General features: G+C 37.2%; 1 protein-coding gene across 2 annotated transcripts in view; it reads right to left on the reverse strand.

The window, feature by feature from the left end:
• The window catches only part of ME1 (malic enzyme 1), a 205,091-nt gene that overhangs the window by 22,091 nt on the left and 160,910 nt on the right, over positions 1–22,090 (reverse strand). For both annotated transcript variants that reach the window (XM_065911535.1, XM_065911534.1), the window contains 3 exons: positions 19,498–19,607; positions 8,538–8,635; positions 6,665–6,778 (listed from right to left, as the gene is read on the reverse strand). In XM_065911535.1, coding sequence (XP_065767607.1) covers positions 6,665–6,778; positions 8,538–8,635; positions 19,498–19,607 — 322 coding nt within the window. The remainder of the gene's footprint in view (positions 1–6,664; positions 6,779–8,537; positions 8,636–19,497; positions 19,608–22,090) is intronic.

Genomic DNA, 22,090 nt, shown 5'->3' on the forward strand with positions numbered 1-22,090 from the left:
AGTGATTAGCCAGTTTTGAGCATCACTGCACTAAAGGGTTTATCAGATGTCTACCAGAAGCATTTTTTTAAAAGATATTAACATGTGATCTGTTTTCAAAAAAGTAGAAAATGGTGAGTTCTAATGAAGGAATGCTACAAAATAACATAAAAGCACAGATTTCTAATATTGCTCTTTTGGATATTTCACGAGATACCATGAAAAGTATTTAATAAGGCTTAAACCCCCTAAGTTTCCTAGAATGAGAAACAAATCATAAAGAAGATTGATAAACATTATAGGAAAAGATGTATGCTTATGCTTTTATCACGAACATCTTACTTTATTAATCATAGTAACAGCACTGGCAGCTCCGGGCCACTAAAGTCAGAACTTGGCCAGAAGACATCTGTCTAGCAAGAAACATAAATTACCTACAGACTACAGACGTAACCTACAGACGTAATTCTTAGTGGGGACTTAGGAATGCAGAGGCAACCCTGAAAGAAGGCCAGAAATCGTGCACACCAGCATCACCAGAGGGCTCAACTTGCCAAGAACAGAAAAATCAAAAGACAAAAATAAAGGTCTCCCAAGTATTTTCTATACAGTTTTCAAAGCTGATGTGCTGATCTGGTTTAGATTAAAAAGCTATTGGAATGTGACCTTCTCTGGATCTGTAATAGTCAGGCAAATGTCTTTACCTTTGGACTTCTGTTTTCTGTACTAATGGCTCACTCTTCTCCTCTTTTCAAAATGCAATTTGGAATACACCTTCTTTACGCCAAATACTTCAGCTGGAGGGAGATATAGATTTTTTTTTTCTGTTCAGTCTCCCTTTTCAGAAACCCTTGCTGAAATGCTTTTTGCCTTCATTTGCCACTGTTTTATCTCAAGTGCCCCAAATTCTATGTAGAATTTCCTTCAAATATTATTATTTCTTTGGTCTCCACCCACCCTCCTTGTTTTGTGCTGAATCTTAGTAAAGAAGATATAACCAGACTGAACAACTGTCTTTTTCAAAAGCACCTATGTGCTGGTGGGGCTTGGGGGAGGAAGGTAGGAAACACTGTCAAGATTTTGAGTTAGCATTTCATTTCCCAGGAGGTATAAAGTTAATTGTACACTGCCACTGATAAATATGTATTCCTTCCTATGCACAGGTACTAGAAGGCTTGAATCCATGCCTACTTAGACAACCTATCCCCTGATACTGTTGTCATCAGTTTTTCAGAGTTGAATCTGGCCCCTCTTTATCTGAAGACAGAACCTTCCCAGCACACTATCAGTAATATTTCAGTTGCAGTGTAAGCTTCTGCATTTGCTAAAGAGCTCAGAGCTGGGTTTCATCATCTCAGAACAGGTTAAAAGAAGATGAATGATGTGACAAAAGTATTTTCCATGTTAGAGCATAACAAAGGGGTGCAGAGTGGTCATAATTGAAGACACTAAATGGATAACTCCATCAATATTTAATTAGTAATTTTAAAATATTGTGTATTGTTAAAAATCCATAATTGTCTGACTGTCTGCAAGACATATATATAATCTTCTCCCTCTGCTCTGTTTAATACATACATATACATTGATCATACTCTACAAGACATGGAGAAAAGGAAGGGAGAAAAGCAAGCTGGATCCTTTTCACCAACCTTCAATGTTTCTTAGGAGTTAGATTTTTTTTAAATCACAGTGTATGAAAATATTAATCATCATTCAAGGTGGTGACAGTATCACTGGCTAAAATTCTGATAAGATCACAAGGGAAAGGAAAGCTTTTCTAAACAGCATGGAGTTTCAAGTTCTAGACCTAAAAATTAAACTCTCAGGGAGGAAATAACTATATTGTCAAAACTACCCTTGTAGCAGATAAAATACTTTTATTCACTACCTCTTTCTTATAGGAACCAAACATTGAACTAAAAGAAATAACTATAAAGAAAAAATTGTTTTAAAAACTGAAAACAGAATTATGTAAACTAGAGCAAAAGAAAATTAAAATAAAAATAAAATACTACAGTCCCATTCTGGGTTAGATGAAGTTTATCCTTCATGATATCTATTAACACTCCACTTTTTACTTTTGAGATTTCTGCCTTAGCACTAATTTGGCTCATTAGTGAAAATCAAATGTATCTATTTAAGGGAGAGATTAAGTCTGGATTGGTTTGTTTTGTGATTTCTTGTCCTCCCTAAAAAATGGTCCAAATTATCATTGTGAAACGAAAATCCTAGTCAGGCCGGCAGTGCTCCTCTTTTATCCGTTCTTCACTGTATTTATTCTCCATCTAATTTTATTTTGGAATGATTTATTTTAAACAAAATACTGGTTTGTTAATATTAAAATGTACTAATATTAGTTGGCTAAATAGATATGTCAGCTGTTTCTTGCTATAAGATAATAAAACAGTATTATCAGTGACTAAATAATTCATTTCAATCAACCTTACTGATACTGATGAATTATTTAAAATACTGATATTATTGAACATATGGATGTGAAATAAATGATAGAAAATACTATAGATGTCATGCTGAAAATGAGAGCAGAAAACATGTTAGAATAATAATTATCTAGTCTGATAATGATAAACTCCATAAATGCACTAACTTCACAGTGATCCTTTTAGTTTTTGGTTTTATGTCTTTAAAAACTGAAGGAGCTTAACTTATACAAATTTTTATTTAACACATTAAGATAATTTTTATATATTATAAACAATTGCATTATAAGTTAATGAAATAAATGAAATGATTATAATTGGCTCTCAAGAGAGGTTGTAAAAATACCAAGGATAAAGGATAACAAGCACAGAAAGATTACATAAAACAGAGCTAGATTATACTAATTTAGTAATTATCCTAAGATTTACTAGTTTCGCCACAAAAATCAACATAATAATTTTGACTGTTTAAGAATATGAAAGAAAAAACAGTGGTGAATTGAAGCTTCATATGCTTCTCATATTAACTAGTGCAAAACTTAAACATATAACAATCTTTTTAAACACAACTTTATTTATCTTGGCAAGGAGAATATATGCAGTTCTTTACTTTGGCAAGTAAAAAACATGAAGTAAGAGTGACGAATTAGGTCTAGGCAACAATTTCACAGTTATTCCAAATACTAGTCATGCTATAATCCCTGTTATTCTAAGTATTGTAATCCATGGAATTTGGAGTCTCAGCTCAGTAAGGCTATGTTAAAATTACCTGAGATGCTAAAATTGACATATTTTTATGAAGATTTCTCATTAAAACGTCATTAGAAACCACAATCGTGGGCTTTCACCTTTTTGATTCTCGAATGTATCGCACCCCGAAGTACAGCACCGTGTGTATAGCTTTTCCCATGGGTCCCACTATATACTACATATATATGTGGATGATCCCCAAATCCCCATCTCTGGGAGTCCAAATCCTTTTTCTGAGCATCAGTCTTGTCTCTTCAACTGCCAAGGGAACATCTCTATCTGAGGTCTCCACAGACACCTTTAACTTGCTATGTCCAAAACCGATCTCATTATCTTTCCCTTAACAGGCCTGTTCTTTACTCATTTTCAAGCGAACAGCAATGGCCACCGCACTTACACAGACACCCAGGGTGTCCTGCTAGATTCCTTCCTCTACTCTAACCCTCCCTCTGTATTTAACTGGTTACTAAGTATGCCAATCCTACTTCCTACATACCTACCGAATCAAACATCTTTCACTCACCCCGTTAGTCAGCGCTTTATTTCAGGCCCCAACTCCCTCTGATCTGTATTAATGCAACAGTTTTGTACCTCATTTCCTTTCCTCAGCCTGACCTCGTTTCAGTCCATCCTCCGCGATGCCATCAGGGTGACAGCCTGAAAACTGCTCAAGTTCAGGATTTAGAAGAGCCTTCGTCATCTGTCACTCTATTCCTTTCAGCCTTAATCCTAAATGTCTCTTCTCTCAAAATAATTTCTTTTGCAAATGCTCTTATTCTGTCCGGGAGGCACTCAGTCATTAACTCATTTATTAATAATATACTTACTGCCAATAACTCAACACTAGCAGGGCTCTGAAGATATCAGAGAGGTGGAAGACATGATTCATAACTTCAATCAGGATCTCAGAGTGAACTTGCCATTCAACTTCCCCTTGTTTCAGTTTTGCATGTACGAAGTCAAAGATGTCCAGGGAGACTCTAGATCAACTCCTAACTCTTCTTTTCCAACACAGCTGGAGAGCCACCTTGCTTTGGAACCATCGTCAGCCTCCCCGTGATTCTCTGGTGTGGCGGGAGCATATTTCTGTAACACTGTCACGTGGACTTGTAACTCTTGGCTTGTTCAAGTTTTCCCCATGAGGCTGGGAGCCTCCTGAGATTAAGAGCCTTACAGTAACCCCACAACAAGCACAAAGCCCAAGCCTCAGATGACTTCACTCAGCAAACGTTCTTATTTCGTGATACGGTATGTCATATGGCCACAGTGTACAGTTTTTTACAGTTATGCTGATCTTTTTAAAGCAAGAGCAATTTTTAAGCCAAGAAATGTAAAACTATTCCCTGTATACTATAAACAATTACACTGCCATTTATTATTAATAAAATGATTATCTTATTATTGATAAAATCATTAATAAAATATTATTATGTTGTAAAGGTATTTTGTCTTATTTCACAGCTTTATAGATACTCATTTGCTACAAAAAGTTATGAACATACTTTTGCTTCATTTAAAACAAAACTTCTCTTTTTTAAAAAAAGAACACTTTTCTAGCTTTAAAGAAAAATAATTACTAAAGAAAATTTGGAATATGTAGAGAAGCGTTAAAATTAGTTTTAAAGTAATATGTATTTGAGCCATTTCTTTCTATGATTTTTACATGCAACTCAATTTTTAAAGCAAAATAGTTATATGTAATATGACATTTTCCTATTTTCACCTAATATTAAATAATGAACCCTTTAATGCTATTTATAGTTCTTTGAAAATAACTTTGGTGGTGGTGGTTTAGTTGCTAAGTCGTGTCTGACTCTTGCAACCCCATGGACTGTGACCCACCAGGCTTCTCTGTCCATGGATTTTACAGGTAAGAATACTGGAGTGGGTTGCCATTTCCTTCTCCAGAGGATCTTTCTGACCTAGGAATCAAACCCAGGTCTCCTGAAGTGCAGGAAGATTCTTTACCAACTGAGCCATGAAAATAACTTTAAGCCTGTATATTACACCTATGTGTAATATACCAATTCATGTCATAGTATCCTTTATTTAGGTAAGTATAACCTATCACCGTGGGCTTCCATGATGACTCAGATGGAAGAATCTGCCTGCAATGCAGAAGACCTGGGCTCAATCCCTGTGTCGGGAAGATCCCCTGGAGATGGGAATGGCAACCCACTCCAGTATTCTTTCTTGGAGAATCCCATGGACAGAGGAGTCTGGCAGTTGCAGTCCTTGGGGTTGCAAAGAGTTGGACACGACTGAGCAACCGAACAACCTATCATTATCTTAATTAATATCTGATGAAACATCTCGTAATTATAAATGATGCTAAGACAACACCCTCACACATACACTGACACATCTGTATCTCTATGGTAAAGATTCTTAGAATGGAAACTGTTGGATCAGAAGCATAAATTTTTTAAGATACTGGATACACAGAAAACAGCTTTCCAGAAAGTTTGCACATATTCACATGTTTCTATATCCAGTGCCTGGAGACAATGCTTATCACTGTTTTTCTTTTTTTTAAAATTCACCTTCATGTGGAAGGGGGATTTACGAATATTTTCTCTGGCAGTTTAAGGAAGAGTGAGTGATGTGCAGAGATGACAGGTGTAGTAATAACACCTTGTAACTATGTCATTAGTTACTGTAACTATAACCTACGTAACTGTATTCTTACTTAGGTTCTCACAATAACCCTATGAAGTGGGTACTACTGTCTCTATTAAGGCTGGGAGACAACCTCAAGGAAGTTAACACTGAACCACATGCGTGCTGTCGTGTCCGACTCTTAGTGATCCCACAGACCATAGCCCGCCAGGCTCCTCTGACCATGGGATTTCCCAGGCAAGAACATGGAGCAGGTTGCCATTTCCCACTCCAGGGGATCTTCCTGACCCAGAGACTGAACCCATGTGTCCTGCATTGGCACTGAGCCACCTTGGAATCCAGCACATTTATTAAAGTCCTTCTCAGGAATTACCAAGACTCTGGCTGAGAGAAGGTAGCAGGTAAAACAGTAGCTATTTCAGGTTTTTTCCTCCTTTTTTCCCAGTTAGTGTGTAATCTGACAGACAGCCCTTAGTGAAAGGAGCTGGGCCTAAGTGTTCCACCTGTATCAGCCTCAAGCTGCCTCACTTGGAAACGAAGCTAATCCATACGGACAGACCATGGAGCTGTCAGGAGTCTCCTCACACCACAGACAGACAAAAAGCTGAGCCTCAGCTGTCTCCTTGATTCAGCAGAAAACCCACATCATTGTGTAGCATGGTCATCTGTGTGTAATTGTTGTTGTTCAGTCACTCAGCCATGTCCGATTCTCTGCAACCCCATGGACTGCAGCAAGCCAGGCTTCCCTAGCCTCGCTTTTAACACAGGGTTGGGGATGCGGTAGGTGGAAACAGTAGTTGTCTTAGAGATGGGCATCCAGAATGGCATATTGATTAAAATACTGTACCTGGTTAAAACTGACAAACTCTTACCTTAACTATTAATCCTTTCGAGTCAACCAACCATATCTTCTTTATAGCTTGCTCCTTTGATAAACCTTCTTTCTCCATGGCCATGACAATCAGGTGTGCAATCCCTAAGGCAGCCTGAAAAACGAAAATGCTTCAAGTGGTTCTACATAATCCCTTATCAAGAGTTATATTTTACCTCATTTCGTCACCGTTAATAAGCAAGTACAAAATGGCTCTGTCTACCAATCCAAAGAGCTATATTCATTCAAAGCTCCTTTAAACTTCAATTGAAAGAAGTTTACTAAAGTTAAGTACAGCATGTAACAATTCACAGAAATAAAAAAGAACCCAGATCTTAATGAGCTGTAATTTAACCTTGAAGAGCAAAGTATTTTTGTCACAGTTCAGTTCAGTTCAGTTCAGTCGCTCAGTCATGTCCGACTCTTTGCGACCCCATGGACTGCAGCATGCCAGGCCTCCCTGTCAATCACCAACTCCCAGAGTTTACTATGCTAAATAACAATTATTTACCCTTATTATAACAGAATCACTATTATGTGGCATGATATTTAGTCACAGATAAACCAGTGATATCCTTGGTTTTCAGTATCTTTAATTCTGTTCATACAATTAAGATTTCCTCTGATAAGAAAATACCGAATTTAAAATAATGAACTGCTCACCCTGGCTTATCGGACTGTATTGCTTATTGTTCTGCTAATTGAATTTGAAGAATGAAGCTGGGTGATTTGGATGGGAACTTCACCAATTAGGCAATAAAACAGAACACATAAGATGTGTGTTCTCAAGCATTTATTTACTCTCTTAATTTGGACAAAGAAAGTACTGTGAGACTTCTTATAAGATTAAAGGAATCAACTCCTTTGGTATATGATAAATTTAGTGATGATCTGTGAAATTTCCAAAACCTTTTCAGGGACAAAGAGGGCCAGTTTCAGATCATCCAACCGTGAATACCTCTTTCCTGCTGAGTATCAAGAACTAGCCTGTGGCATTCAACAAAAACCCTTTGGAAATTTAAAGAAGTTTACTAAAATTAAGTACAGCATGTAACAATTCACTAAAATTAAAACAAAAGGCAAAAAACCTCAAACCTTAATGAGCTGTAATTTAACCTTGGCTTTCATTCTGATGCGAAAATAAATTTGAGATTTATACTCTGAATACGTTCACATGTTTATAACTTGGCATGCAAATTTTAGCTTCACATATTTTGCTTTAAGAACAAGTAAAATCAAACCCAACACAGTATACATAGTTTCTACCAGTGTAATACATTTATTCATAGTCATATTAAATTATAAAATCTAAGGCTTCTTAAATGGATATAGCATTATTTTGTATTGCTGCCATCTTTTTCCAACAATTTAGAATGTTTTAGTTCTTTCGCATGTGAATTGTTGTACTGCATGATAAATCTCCGATTCAAAATATTTCTTCTAAAAAAATCCTGTATATAGTTATATATGTGCATACTGAATTGTGAGTCAAATTAGGAAAATTTTGGTATGTGACACTGGAGGATACTAAAAGTTAGCACCGGCTGTAACAACTTAAAGGTTTCTATACATAATTAATCATACATTGGAAACACTATTGGTTCATGCATGACACCTTAAATATGCCTAACAAAAACCTATGGAAACATCTGACAATTTTACAAATTGATAGCTGCAAAATATACCTCTATGCCTCTAAAGTCTCCTGTGAAAAATTAATAAGCCTCAAAACTTAAAGAATCTTTCAATAAAACCTGTAATTTCAATAAACTAAAAATTTCATGAACTACTTCAGACTTAAAATTCATGAGTTATTAGAATGAATGCTATATTCACTAGTTTAGGAGAACATAAGCACTCCATAAGGCAGGTACCTCTCCAGCTCCTTGGAATAGAACTGTTTGATCAGATAGCTTGTTCTTGGTTATTCGAAGGGCTGCAAGGATGCCGGCAACTGCAACAGATGCTGTTCCTGCAACAAGAGACAGCCTGAGCGATCCTCACATGGGTGCTGCAGTACCCCGAATCCCAAGCCTCAAATTGATATTCACTTCTTGAAATCATCACACAACAGGTTAACTGACTCAGAAAGGGAACCTGCAGTTGTCTGATCCCGTGCTTGCATCCGATGTGAAATCCTCCAGCTACTGACATCAGTCTTTTAAGACAGCAACTTACTACGGTTGAAAACTTTCCAAAAAAGGTTCTATGACTGAATTTGGTGATGTGATGACTAAGAACCTGAGGTTTGAAATGCTGGAGAGGATGTGAAAAAAGGGAACCCCTCTACATTGTTGGTAGGAATGTTAAATTGGTGTTGCCACTTTAGAAAAAAGAATGGAGGCACCTCAGAAAACTAAAAACAGAATTACCATATGATCCAGCAATCCCACTCCTGGGCATATATCCAGATAAAACTATACTTCAAAAAGGTATATGCACCTCTATGCTTCTAGCATCACTATTGACAACAGTGATGGCTGTTGACAACAGCCAAAACATGGAAACAACCTAAATGTTCATCGACAAATGAATGGATACAGAAGATACGGTGTGTGTGTATGTGCCCGCATGCACACGTGTGCACACATGCGCATGTATAATAGAATACTACTCGGACACTAAAAAGAACAAGACAACGCCATTGGCAGCAACATGGATGCAACTAGAGATGATCATACTGAGTGAAGTAAGTCAGAAAGAGAACGACAAATGCCATATGACATCACTTATATGTGGAAATAAAACATGACACAAATGAACCTATCAATGAAACCGCAATGGACTCACAGACACAGAGAACAGACCGGTGCTTGCCAGCAGGGAGAGGGTTAGGGGAGGGGTGGAGCGGGAGTTTAGGGTTAGCAGATGTAATCTTTTATATACAGAATGGGTAAACAACAAGGTCCTACTGGATAGCACAGAGAACAATATTCCATATCCTATGATAAGCTATAATAAAAAAGAATATTTAAAAAGAGAATATATATATACATCAATATACATATAACTGAATCACTCTGCTGTAGAGCAGCAGTTAACACAATGCTGTAAATCAACTATACTTCAACTTAAAAATAAATACGTTAATTAATTAAAAAGAACACAGGGTTTGGATTCTTCGGGGGATTTCCAGCTCAACCTGTTTACTAGTCGAATGAATTGAGAAAAATCATTGTGGCTATTAGTTTCCTTAGCTATAAAATCATTCAATGTATGATATAAAAAGAGCTAGATGCCATTAGAAAATTTAAATGTTTTGATTTTCATCTGGAAAAACGAACACTTAATAGCTATGAAAATCTGAGGTTAGTGCAGGCTGGTCAGCCTCCTATTTATGATAAATCATTGGTGAATCCCAAAGATACCAGACAAAATTAATGCAAAATTTACTTAGGATAAAAACTGACCTCTCCTCATCATGCCTCATGGTAGGAGAAACGTCACCAGCTCTAATTTTATTACTTTGCCATTTAAACCTTCACAGATCACAGAGTGTTTCTTTTGCTTTGAACGTAATTACATGGCTCAGTTTCTTTATGGTTCACATCTGAAATAAAACTCTGCAGTCTCCTGCAGTACTTCCCAGCTGTATCTACAATTTACTCCTCTAAAGTAACACTCTACCTATGATTCCTAGATCCCTCAGATGGGTAGCAAAGCCCAGTGAAACTTTAAACTCCCTCATTTGATTAAAAACAACAACAACAATGAAAATCAGATTAGAATAGATTTGATGACTGACACAATGATGAAGGGTTATGTACGCCAGCTACCACAGATGCACTAAACATTTCACCATCAGTAGATACTGTTCTTTTCAATCTTTTGGTTGTTTCTTTCTTACAGAATTTGGTAGTTACAAATAAGATCACAATAAATGACAATTACTGAAACCTGTGTGTTTCTTGCATGTTTTTTTATTTAGGAACACAAAAATTAAAGGCTTGCAATTTTGAGCTACTTATGCAACAAATTATGAATTGTGAAAGTCACACATTACATAAAAGCCACTCTTCTATATGTTATTTAGAATGAAAGCCTGAGTAAAAGGAATACTGATCTATGTAGGAAAGATACCATGGCAAGATTACGAATGATATTCGTCTCACACATCAAGGTAGATTTGGGACTTCCCTGGTGGTCCAGAGGCTCCAGTGGTTAGGACTCTGTGCTTCCACTGCAGGGGGTGCGGGTTCTATCCCTAATGGGGCACTAACATCCTGCATGCCATGTGGCACAGTCAAATTTTTTTTTTTTAATTTTAAAAAAGAGATAGATTCATTAGAGTTGTTAAACAGGTGAAAAGATAATTTTAATGAAAGAGGTATAACTCTCCAGTCACTAGATGAACACTTACTCACAAACGGCATCTCATGCTGTCTCTACATTGGCCAGAAGTTTGAATTTGAGGGACTCTAAGGACTGATGCTGAAGCTGAAACTTCAATACTTTGGCCACCTCATGCGAAGAGCTGACTCATTGGAAAAGACCCTGATGCTGGGAGGGATTGGGGGCAGGAGGAGAAGGGTATGACAGAGGATGAGATGGTTGGATGGCATCACCAACTTGATGGACATGAGTTTGAGTAAACTCTGGGAGTTGGTGATGGACAGGGAGGCCTGGTGTGCTGTGATTCATGGGGTCGCAAAGATCTGGACACGACTAAGTGACTGAGCTGAACTGAACTGATGGTAGGCTACAGTCTATGGGGTCGCGACGAGTTGGACACGACTGAGCGACTTCACTTTCACTTTTCACTTTCATGCACTGGAGAAGGAAATGGCAACCCACTCCAGTGTTGTTGCCTGGAGAATCCCAGGGACAGAGGAGCCTGGTGGGCTGTCATCCATGGGGTTGCACAGAATCGGACACGACTGAAGCAACTTAGCAGGAGTAGCAGCAAGCTCCCTTCCATCTCTGACATTATAAAACTTTAAGAGGTACTACAGATTCTGCCAGCACCCCAAGTTTTAACCAACTGAACAGTCAAAGTTGATGTAAACATCAGCAGTCAATGTATTTGTATTCTTGCTTTGATTTTTAAATAGAACTGGGCATTTGAGGATAGATAGAATAAAATATTCCAAAAGATACTAGTTAGAATGTGTGACTTATTTTTATATGGTCATGCTACATCATTCTGTGGTAAAGATCAAAGATCAACTATATTACCCCAAATAAGGCAAAATAAGTCTCCATCTATACTGGATTTCAGAGCCTTATATTTACAAGTATATTCTATAATATTTCCTGAGGACATAATGAAACATCTAAGCTTCTCTTTACAAAATTAACAAAACTAGAAAGATATTTTTAGTACTACCAAAAGGTGAACTTGAACATGATTCTTATACATAAGCTGGTCCTACCTCCTAGTGCTACTTTGATTTAAACTTCACTGCAATCAAGGGAATAAATGTGGTAAATTGATGTTATATAAAAATGTGAGCCTCCACAATAAATTGTTCCAAATAATTTTTGCTTCGAGCTTGAAAAATAAACTCTTTAGTAAATCAAAGACAGGTTAAAGTTTATCTTTTGTACTATCACTTTTAAAGAGTACATAATATTTAACTTTGTTAGCAAGATACTAAAGAGAGTCAACCTTAAAAGTATAAAAACTTCTATTCATATTTGTATACAACTTTACTGTGAAAAGAAGCCACCAGTTACGCTGTCCTTCTGCTGTGGTTATTAAACATCAGTCTTAGCTTTTATGAAAGGAAGAATTACTTCTATTCATGCTATTTGTTTGTTAAATTTGATTAGAATTACTCTCTAAACTTCCAGTGTGTTGGGACATCGGGTTTAGTGTACCTACCGCCTGAGCACAGAGATGAAGGATGAATGTGACAGGTACAGGACTCTGGGCAGGAGCATACACTAGGCAGGAAAAGCAAGAGCAGAGACAGGGAGGCAGGGATAACAGTGCAAAATCAGGGACTGAACACATTCTTTTAATTTTCCTTCCCATCAACAAGATCCACTAAAATAACAGAAAAAAGACCTTTAAAAATCAGAGGCTAGCAGAAGAGAACACAAAGACAACTGCAGAAGCCAGAAGCTCAAAGGGCAAATGGTAACTGACTTAGCAGAGAAAGCTGAATTCTTGGCCAGTCATGAGGGCTGCTAAGCAGCAGACTGACACAGCAAAACTCGCAAAATGCCTGGGTGTAGGAGGCACCAGGTACCTCTGAAGTGGGGAGAAAAAGAGACTGCACACAGGAAGCTGCCCAAACATTTGTTAAGAAGTAGCTTGAACCCAGATCTATTCTCCTCTCCTAATGGCTCCCCCAGCACACTGGAAGTTTAGAGAGCAACTAGAGGTTTAATATCTAGAGAGTCCCGACTATAAGACATCAGTCATTACTGCAAGGTACCAGGGAAAAGAGTACAGGGGTACCATATGGTAAAGAAGATTCAATGGATGTTTACTCTTCTCCTACTTGACTCAAAGAATACTGGCAGAAAGTTGATACTGGCAGAGATAATAAATAATATTGGGTTACCAAAACATTTGCTCAGGTTTTTCCATAAATATCTTACAGAAAAATCCAAGTGAACTTTTTGGCTAAACTTAATAATAAATAAGTAACGAATAATCCCATTGTCTAGGTATGATAATTTTAACATTCTGATGTACAGTCTCACAAAATTTTTCCAAACCTGATATATGGAAATTCAAGAAAAATTTAATTTAAAAAATATTTCAGGCCATGCTTATTATTTTAATATACTTTTTATCACAAAATATTTTGTGAGTATCTTACCACATCAATAATATATTTTAAAATATTATTTTGCATAGTTAAAATATTGCATAGTATGAACACGTGATAATTTATTTAGCCAAATCTATATTTTTTTTATATTTAAAAGGTCTACGATTTTCACCATAAATACAACAGTGCAACAAATATCTTTACCTAAATAGACATTTTTCCAAGCAGACATACAAATGGCCAATAGGTACGTGAAATAGTGCTCAACATCACTAACCATCAGGGAAATGCCATTCAAACCCAAAATAAGCTATCACATCATACCTGATTGAATGGCTGTTATCAAGGGACCTGCCTGTAGTTTGCTACCGCATGTGTTTCCCAAATTGCAATTCCTCTTCTATTCCTGAATAAATGTAATTTCTGGTATTTAAAAAAAGAAAAAAAAAACAAAAACAAGTGCTGGCAGGGATGTGGGGAAAAGAGAATGCTGGTGTACTGTTGGTGGGAATGAAAACTGTTGCAGTCACGATGGAAAACAGTATGGAGGTTCCTCAAAAAATTAAAACTAGAATTACTACCATATGACCCAGTAATATGCAGATGACACCACCCTTATGGCAGAAAGTGAAGAGGAACTAAAGAGCCTCTTGATGAAAGTGAAAGAGGAGAGTGAAAAAGTTGGCTTAAAGCTCAACATTCAGAAAACTAAGATCATGGCATCTGGTTCCATCACTTCATGGGAAATAGATGGGGAGACAGTGGAAACAGTGTCAGACTTTATTTTTTTCGGCTCCAAAATCACTGCAGATGGTGACTGAAGCCATGAAATTAAAAGACGCTTACTCCTTGGAAGGAAAGTTATGACCAACCTAGATAGCATATTAAAAAGCAGAGACATTACTTTGCCAACAAAGATCCATCTGGTCAATGCTATGGTTTTTCCAGTGGTCATGTATGGGTGTGAGAGTTGGACTGTGAAGAAAACTGAGCGCCGAAAAATTGATGCTTTTGAACTGTGGTGTTGGAGAAGACTCTTGAGAGTCCCTTGGACAGCAAGGAGATCCAACCAGTCCATCATAAAGGAGATGAGTCCTGGGTATTCATTGGAAGGACTGATACTGAAGATGAAACTCCAGTACTTTGCCACTTTATGCGAAGAGTTGACTCATTGAAAAAAGCCCTGATGCTGGGAGGGATTGGGGGCAGGAGGAGAAGGGGACAACAGAGGATGAGATGGCTGGTTGGCATCACCAACTCGATGGGCATGAGTTTGAGTAAACCCCGGGAGTTTGTTCTGGACAGGGAGGTCTAGCGTGCTGCGATTCATGGGGTCGCAAAGAGTCGGACACGACTGAGCGACTGAACTGAACTGAACTGAACTGACCCAGTAATTCCACTCCTGGGTATTTAGCTACAGGAAATGAAATTGCTGTCTTGAAAAAATATATGCCCTCCTATGTTTGTGCTAAGTCACTTCAGTCGTGTCTGACTCTTTGTGACCCTATGGACTGTAGCCTACCAGGCTCCTCTGTCCATGGGATGCTCCAGGCAAAAAATACTGGAGAGGGTTGCCATGCTCCCCTCCAGGGGATCTTCCCAACCCAGGGATGGAGTCCAGGTCTCTTATGTCTCCCGCATTGGTAGGCGAGTTCTTCACCCCCAGTGCCACCTGGGTGCCTCATATATGTTCATGGCGGCATTATTTACAATTGCCAAAACATAGAAACAAACCAAGCGTAAACTGACAAATGAACTGATAAAGAAAATTTGAAGTAGATACATACATGAATATTACTGAACCACTAAAAAAAAAAAAAGAAACTCTTATCATTTGTGTCAATAAGGACAGACTTTGAGTGAAATAAGTCAAACAGAGAAAGACTAACACTGTATGATCTCATTTACGTGTGGAATCTAAAACAAAAACCAAACTCATGGATATGAGAACAGATTGGTGGGGGCTGTGCAAAAATGTGCGAAGGAAGTAAAAAAGGCACAGACTTCCAGTTATAAGACAAATAAGCTCTGGGGCTGTAACACCTCATAATGACCAAGTTAATAACACTCTGTTGTACATTGAAAGTTGGCACAAGAATAGATCTTAAAAGTTTTGATCACAAGAAAGAAAGAACTTGTAACTATATGTGGTGATGGATGTTAAGTTAACTTATTGCAGTGATCATTTAGCAATATATACACATGTCACACCATTACATTGTATATCTAGAACTAATACAATGTTATATGTCAACCATATCTCAATTTTAAAGTAAACAAATATATAAACTAACTAAAAATCTTTGTACATTTGTTTCACACACCTTCATTTACTGAGGATAAATTTCTAAAAATAGAAATCTTGGATCAAAGATCTACCTATGACTAAGGTTTTTGACACATATTGACTCCTCAAGAGCTGTACCAATTTATATTCTCAGAATTGATGTATAAGAGTGTTCAATTTTTAAAGCATCTTTAACAGTTCGGATTACAAGAAAAATCTTTGCCATCTTGACAGAGAAAATGAGTATCTCTTTTGCCGTCTAATATGCTTTTTAAAACCAAGTGTGGTTAAACTTTAAAACATGTTTTCAACCCAATGGTATTCCTGCTTTTGCAAAATATTCTACCATGTCTAGCTTTGATCTTTACAATTATCAAAGTATTCGGTACAAGATTACCTTATTTTAAAAAAATCCAAACTAGTTTATCCTAACTAGTTTATCACTAGTTATCACTAGTAATCAAACTAGTTTATCATGGCAAAAATTTCTATGCAAAATACTTAGAAATGTCAAGTCAGAACATAGCCATTCCAGAGGGGTATTATGGGAAGAAAAATCTCCTTTTTGTAGATGATTTTATTTTTTTTTTTATTTTATTTTATTTTTTTTTAAATTTTTTTATTTTTCAGTGGGTTTTGTTATACATTGATGTGAATCAGCCATAGAGTTACACAAATTGTAGATGATTTTAAACGACCAGAGGATGAAACTTTATTCTGAATTTGCTGAAATCTGATGGTTTCCAGATTATATTATTAAATATCTGTTCCTTAATAATTTAATTTGCATATTTTTTTCTAGTTGGCAATAATTTACAACTAAAATGGATGAAGGTCTAAATAACAGTTGAACCAAAATCTTTATCATTTAACATTATCTTAGATCATTAATATACTAGAATTTAAGTATTCAAATACTTTTCATAAAAAGCTAATACATTTCAATAACACATCTGTTAAGAAAAAAGTCCCCCCAAGGGTATAGTTAAAAGCATTTATTTACATGGTAAGGCTGTAATAGTTATATAACTATTTTCATTGGCACTAGAATGCAATTTCTATGCCCACAGTGAGGAAAGTATTACATTTGTGGGCAAAATGGTAAAAACATAAGGTTAAAAAGGTAAAATAGAAACACATGGGGAAGATGTGTCACTAAGGACACTATTTCGGTATGAAGAAGAAAGCAGAAAATAGTTTGGTCATGTCTAGTCAGAACCTCAATAACTTGCCAAAAGTTTTCTCTAGTCAGAGATTAGTCCCATTTTCTCAAACCTAACTTTCCATTGGCTAAGGCTGCAGAACCCGAAAACACCTACACAGAGATAAGGTAGACTATGTGTGCAGATTGTATGTGAAGACTGACTACCTGGGGTGAAAAACTAGTCATTTAATGCCTCCGCAGTGGTGACCTGCTGTGGGGAATACTCTGCAGTGAATTCTCAGGGCAACTTCACATGTAGTGCTCTTGGTCTTGGCTTGGCATCTGTCTCTTATTTCCTGCGCTCCTGACTTTAATTCTGAGGCAGCCCAAGGCTTGACTCCTAAATTCTTGACCCCAGTTGACAGAAATGCTGAACCTAATTCTTAATTGCTCATTTTGTTTGATGACTTGGATTTCACGTTCTCTTCCTTAACCCGAACTCTGGTACCTATTAATTCTGCAAAATGATTCAAGATTACACAATCCTGGTTTTTAACTTCTACACAGACATTTCTGTGAGACGCCAAAATTGAAAGATAGAGAATATTAAAGAAAGGCCAGGATAGGTTTGTTCAACAGTTTAACTGGTGGCTCCACTTTAGAGGCAGCAACGAAACGAACAGGTAAGTGACTTAGAGACATTGGTCTACAAAGCCTTTGTCTGTAGCATCAAAGGCATTCTGTCACCATACACTGCATTTTCAAATTAGAGTGGTAGCACATTAAAATTAGACTGCCATCATTTCCTCTCTGAAATCCTCCACACATTCACTTCTCATAAATAAAAACACTCAAAAAATAAACAAAAAAAGAAGAAAACTGAAATAACATAAGCATCTTTGTCATAAAAATGACGATAAATTATGTAATTGGCATTAGGAAGGATGTTAGGAAAAGAAAAATTAGACCAATTACGTTAGTGTGCTTCAAAATGTAAAGAGTCATTATATATACATAGTTATGTTATACTAAAGAACTTAAGCATAGCAAATTTTAAAAATTATATTTATACAGTATATTTCAGTTGATAGGGTATTTTCACAAATAACTATTTTGTCTGCAATAAAAACTCTATGAGACAAATATTATCCTCATTCTACATTTAAACTTTTCTTGGATCCCATCATTTCCAATGACATTCATCTTACTCCCTGTTGGCTATCTTCCTCCCATCCTAAGTTGTATCTTGGTTCTTATCATCACTCAGAACCAATTCTTCTTGGAAGACCTACATTAGAATAACTCACTCAACATGATCTGTAACCTTCTACCTTTTCATTTCTTTATTCAATTATCCCCATTATACCAAGTCTTTAACTTTATTAAAGATAGGGAATCTAGACCCTTTTGCCCTATCTACCCATCCTTATATCTTCACTTCATTCTCTATCCAACTTAGTGCTAAAAATCAGGAGAATGAGTGATGAGCTGTATTTGGCAGAGAGAGGTGAAGAAGAGAGAGACATCAGGAATTCATGGAGACAGAGAACACAAAGAGAAGGTCAGGTTTGGTGGGGAAATAAGAGTTTGATGGTGGAGGAGGCTGAGTATGAGATAACTTTGAGATATCCCTAGAGGAAGCTTAAAATAACCCAATGGGTATAAGGACCTAGATTCAAAGAAGTCTGGGCTAGAGATAAAAATCTGCTAGTGAAATGTGTGACCCTGGAGTATATACCCAACATATCACACAGAACAAAGAGAAAAGGGCCTGGTACTGAGGGTTGAAGCGTTCTGATTTAATAGCTAGTCACTAAAGGATGAAACGGGGTGGGGGGAGAGGGAGGCAAAAATCCAAAAAGGTAGGAAGAAAGTCAGTGGGGGTCTGTGACATGGAAGTTAACAGAAGAGAATATTTCAAGGAAGAGAGTGGGGTCCACAATGTTAAAAGCTGCTGAGAATCCAAGTAAGGTCAACACGGAAAAATGTTCATTGTGGTTAGTGAAATGGAAGTCTATGCGTGATCTTTTAAGCTGTCAGAACTGATCAGGTCTTTCTCCTTTGACTCTCTGCCTGTGCGTTTATTCTACCTGCCCTTCATGAAACAGGAAGAGTAAGATTCTCATTGGGAGGTTTTGGATTTGGGGAAGTAGTTTGGGGGAGGTGGATCTAGAGAAAGGAGCAAAACAAAGCTTAGAGAAAAATAAAACAAGGAACTCAGACAAAAGCAGGTAGCCAAGTATCTACAATCAATGAAAGACAAACAGTAGAATCTGGTACGCATTGTATACAAAGGCAGATTCTGTTGTGACGCTTAAAAACTGTGGCTGATTTTTGAGATGAAGGTTGAAGAGAGAAGTGTATACACTCTTCATTTCACACAATGAATAATATATTTTCATACATTTCATTCTTTGTTCAGCCATAATCACTGGGGATTTTATCAGATTCTAGGGCACTCTTTCTCCAGCTCATGCACAATACATTTTAAAGTCAGAGTACTTTTCTCAAATATGTAGAATTCAATGAGAAATAATGTGTGAAATCATCAAACATTAATTCCTGGCATTTCATAGGTGTCCAGCACACATTTTTTATTGAATTTGAATCCTTAGAAAATTATGAACTAATATCAAGGCACATTGTTTTTGATCCATATGCAGTGAAAATCTGATTACCTTGGATATCATCATTGAATGTGCAATACTGGTTTTGATACTTTCTCAGGAGCCGAAATGCATTTATATTGGCAAAATCTTCAAACTGAATAAGGCAGTTCATGCCATACCTATGGGACAAAACATTCACATTAGAAGAAGTTAATGAAATAACATTTAAAAATAAACCTTTAAAACTAGCCTATCAGTTCAGTTCAATTCACTAGCCTATAGAAAAGGCAAAACATTACTTTCTTTTAAAGGTCCCACCTTGCTACTTAGTACAAATGTGAAATACAACGTAAGTTCAGTAAATATTTACTACATGCTTACTACAGAAAAAGCATTTCACTGGCACTGTGACAAATTACAAAGATGACAAAAATATGGTACTTGCAGTAAAGAAGTTTAAAAGTTAGTAGAAACTAAGATATTCTGAAATATACGAAAGTACATGAAAAGTAATATAAAAGTGGCATAACGGATGCTGAGAAGACAGGCAACATTCCTTATTGGGCTTACAAACCAGGCAACAAACTGAGTTTTAATCACCTCATGATTTCAAAAGAGATGTAGGGTTCCACAAGCTGAGTAAATAGCAGAAGCAAAGTAACTGAAGTGAAATTTAGGAAACAAAAAAATCTTTAAAAAAACAGCAAGAAGACTTATTTGGCTAAAATGGTACATGCAAGGGTGTAGCAAAAGTCAAAGTTAGAATTTTATGTTGGAAACCATAAAAATTCTAGCCTAGGATTCTGTTGTTTGTTCTACAGTTACAGTTAAAAACCTTTTGAGTTTCAAAGTGTAGAGGTTTTTATTTCTGAAATTAACCTGTTTGAACCTTTATTTTTATTACCATCCATAGCCTAGCCTTCCAAGGCAAGGGAAATCAACACCATTGATACCGCATGTATCTGAGAACTGCCAGGGAAAGCCTTATAGGCAGGAACCTCCTTCTAGGTGATTTAGAGATACTTGGCCTCCAATCTCAGCTAGACTCTCACTGCCATACTATTTGTGTGAGTCCTTTTATTTGTCCTTGGTCAGCTTCCACTTCCACTGTACCCAAAGACCATTCCTCATCTTTGCCAATCTTTTAAAATCCTGACCTCTTAACTTTTTCTACTTCCTGGCATAATGAGGGCATAATACATTACCTCCCTCGACTATTCTCCCCTCACTGCACCCCACATCTCTATCTTCAGCGCTACCCTTCGGGCATCAGTCAACAAAGTGTTCATCTTCCTGCTCAAGGTAACTCACCACCAGTGCCCACATTTTCATCCCTTCTTTCTCAATTAGTTCCTTTCTCCTATCTATTACAATGCATTCTTCTGGACCTCCGATAGGCAGGTGATACCACCTAATGGCAAAAACTGAAGAGAAACCCAAGAACCTCTTGATGAGGGTGAAGGAGAAGAGTGAAAAGGCTGGCCTAAAATTCAGTATTTAAAAAACTAAGATCATGGCATCCAGTCCCATTATTTCATGGCAGGTAGAAGGGGAAAAGGTGGAAGCAGTGACAGATTTCCTCTTCTTGGGTTCTAATATCACTACGGATGGTGATTGCAGCCATGAAATTAGAAGACGATTGCTTCTTGGCAGGAAAGCTATGACAAACTTAGACAGCATGTTTCACTTTGCCACCAAAGTCCATATAGTCAAGGCTTTGGTTTTTCTAATAGTCATGTACAGTTGTGAGAGCTGAACCATAAAGAAGGCAGAGTGTTGAGGCTTTCGAACTGTGGTGCTGGAGAAGGCTCTTGAAGAGTCCCTTGGACTGTAAGGAGATCAAATCAGTCAATCCTAAAGGAATATTCATTGAAGGGACTGAAGTTGAAGCTGAAGCTCCAATACTTTGGCCACCTGATCGAATAGCTGACTTACTGGAAAAGATCCTGATGCTAGGAAAGATTGACGGCAAAAGGAGAAGGGGGCAATAGAGGATGAGATGGTTGGATGTCATCACCAATTCAATGGACATGAACTTAGGCAAACTCTGGGAGATAGTAAGGGTCAGGGAAGCCTGGCATGTTGCAGCCCATGGGGTCACAAAGAGCCGGACACAACTTGGCAACTGAACAACAACAACATTCTTCTGGACAAGCTCCTTCCTCTTTATCAACAGCTGATTTTCAGCTTCTCATCAGAGGCAGAAATGAGATGCCTTGACCCCAAGTTTTTCCTATCCCTTTCTTTTAATGTACATGAAATAATAGTTTATAGTTTATATTGTTCTCCATGCTCTGTCCTTTACCTTCTGCCCTCACAACTCTACTAAAATTGTGTGCTCTAAAATTAGAATACTTCTGAAATAAAAATCCAAGGAACATTGTTTTCAAACCTTAATTGACTAGAGCTCTTTGCTGCATTTCCACTAATTCTGTTTCTTTTTTCTTGAAACTCTATTCCCTAGGCTTCTGTGATAGCATGCCTTTCAGTGCCTTCCCCCAAACTACTGATCATTTCTTCTTTCTCCCTTAGGGAATTCTTAGCATGCAAACATTAGTGTTTCCCATGACTCTGTCCTTGGTCTACAGCATGGTGTGCGTGCGTGAGTGTGTATGTGTGTGTGTATGTGTCCTGACAGATGTGATCCTACTCACGGTTTTAA

This window comes from Muntiacus reevesi, chromosome 19 (genome assembly GCF_963930625.1).
Source record: "Muntiacus reevesi chromosome 19, mMunRee1.1, whole genome shotgun sequence".
NCBI classification, from domain to species: domain Eukaryota; kingdom Metazoa; phylum Chordata; class Mammalia; order Artiodactyla; family Cervidae; genus Muntiacus; species Muntiacus reevesi.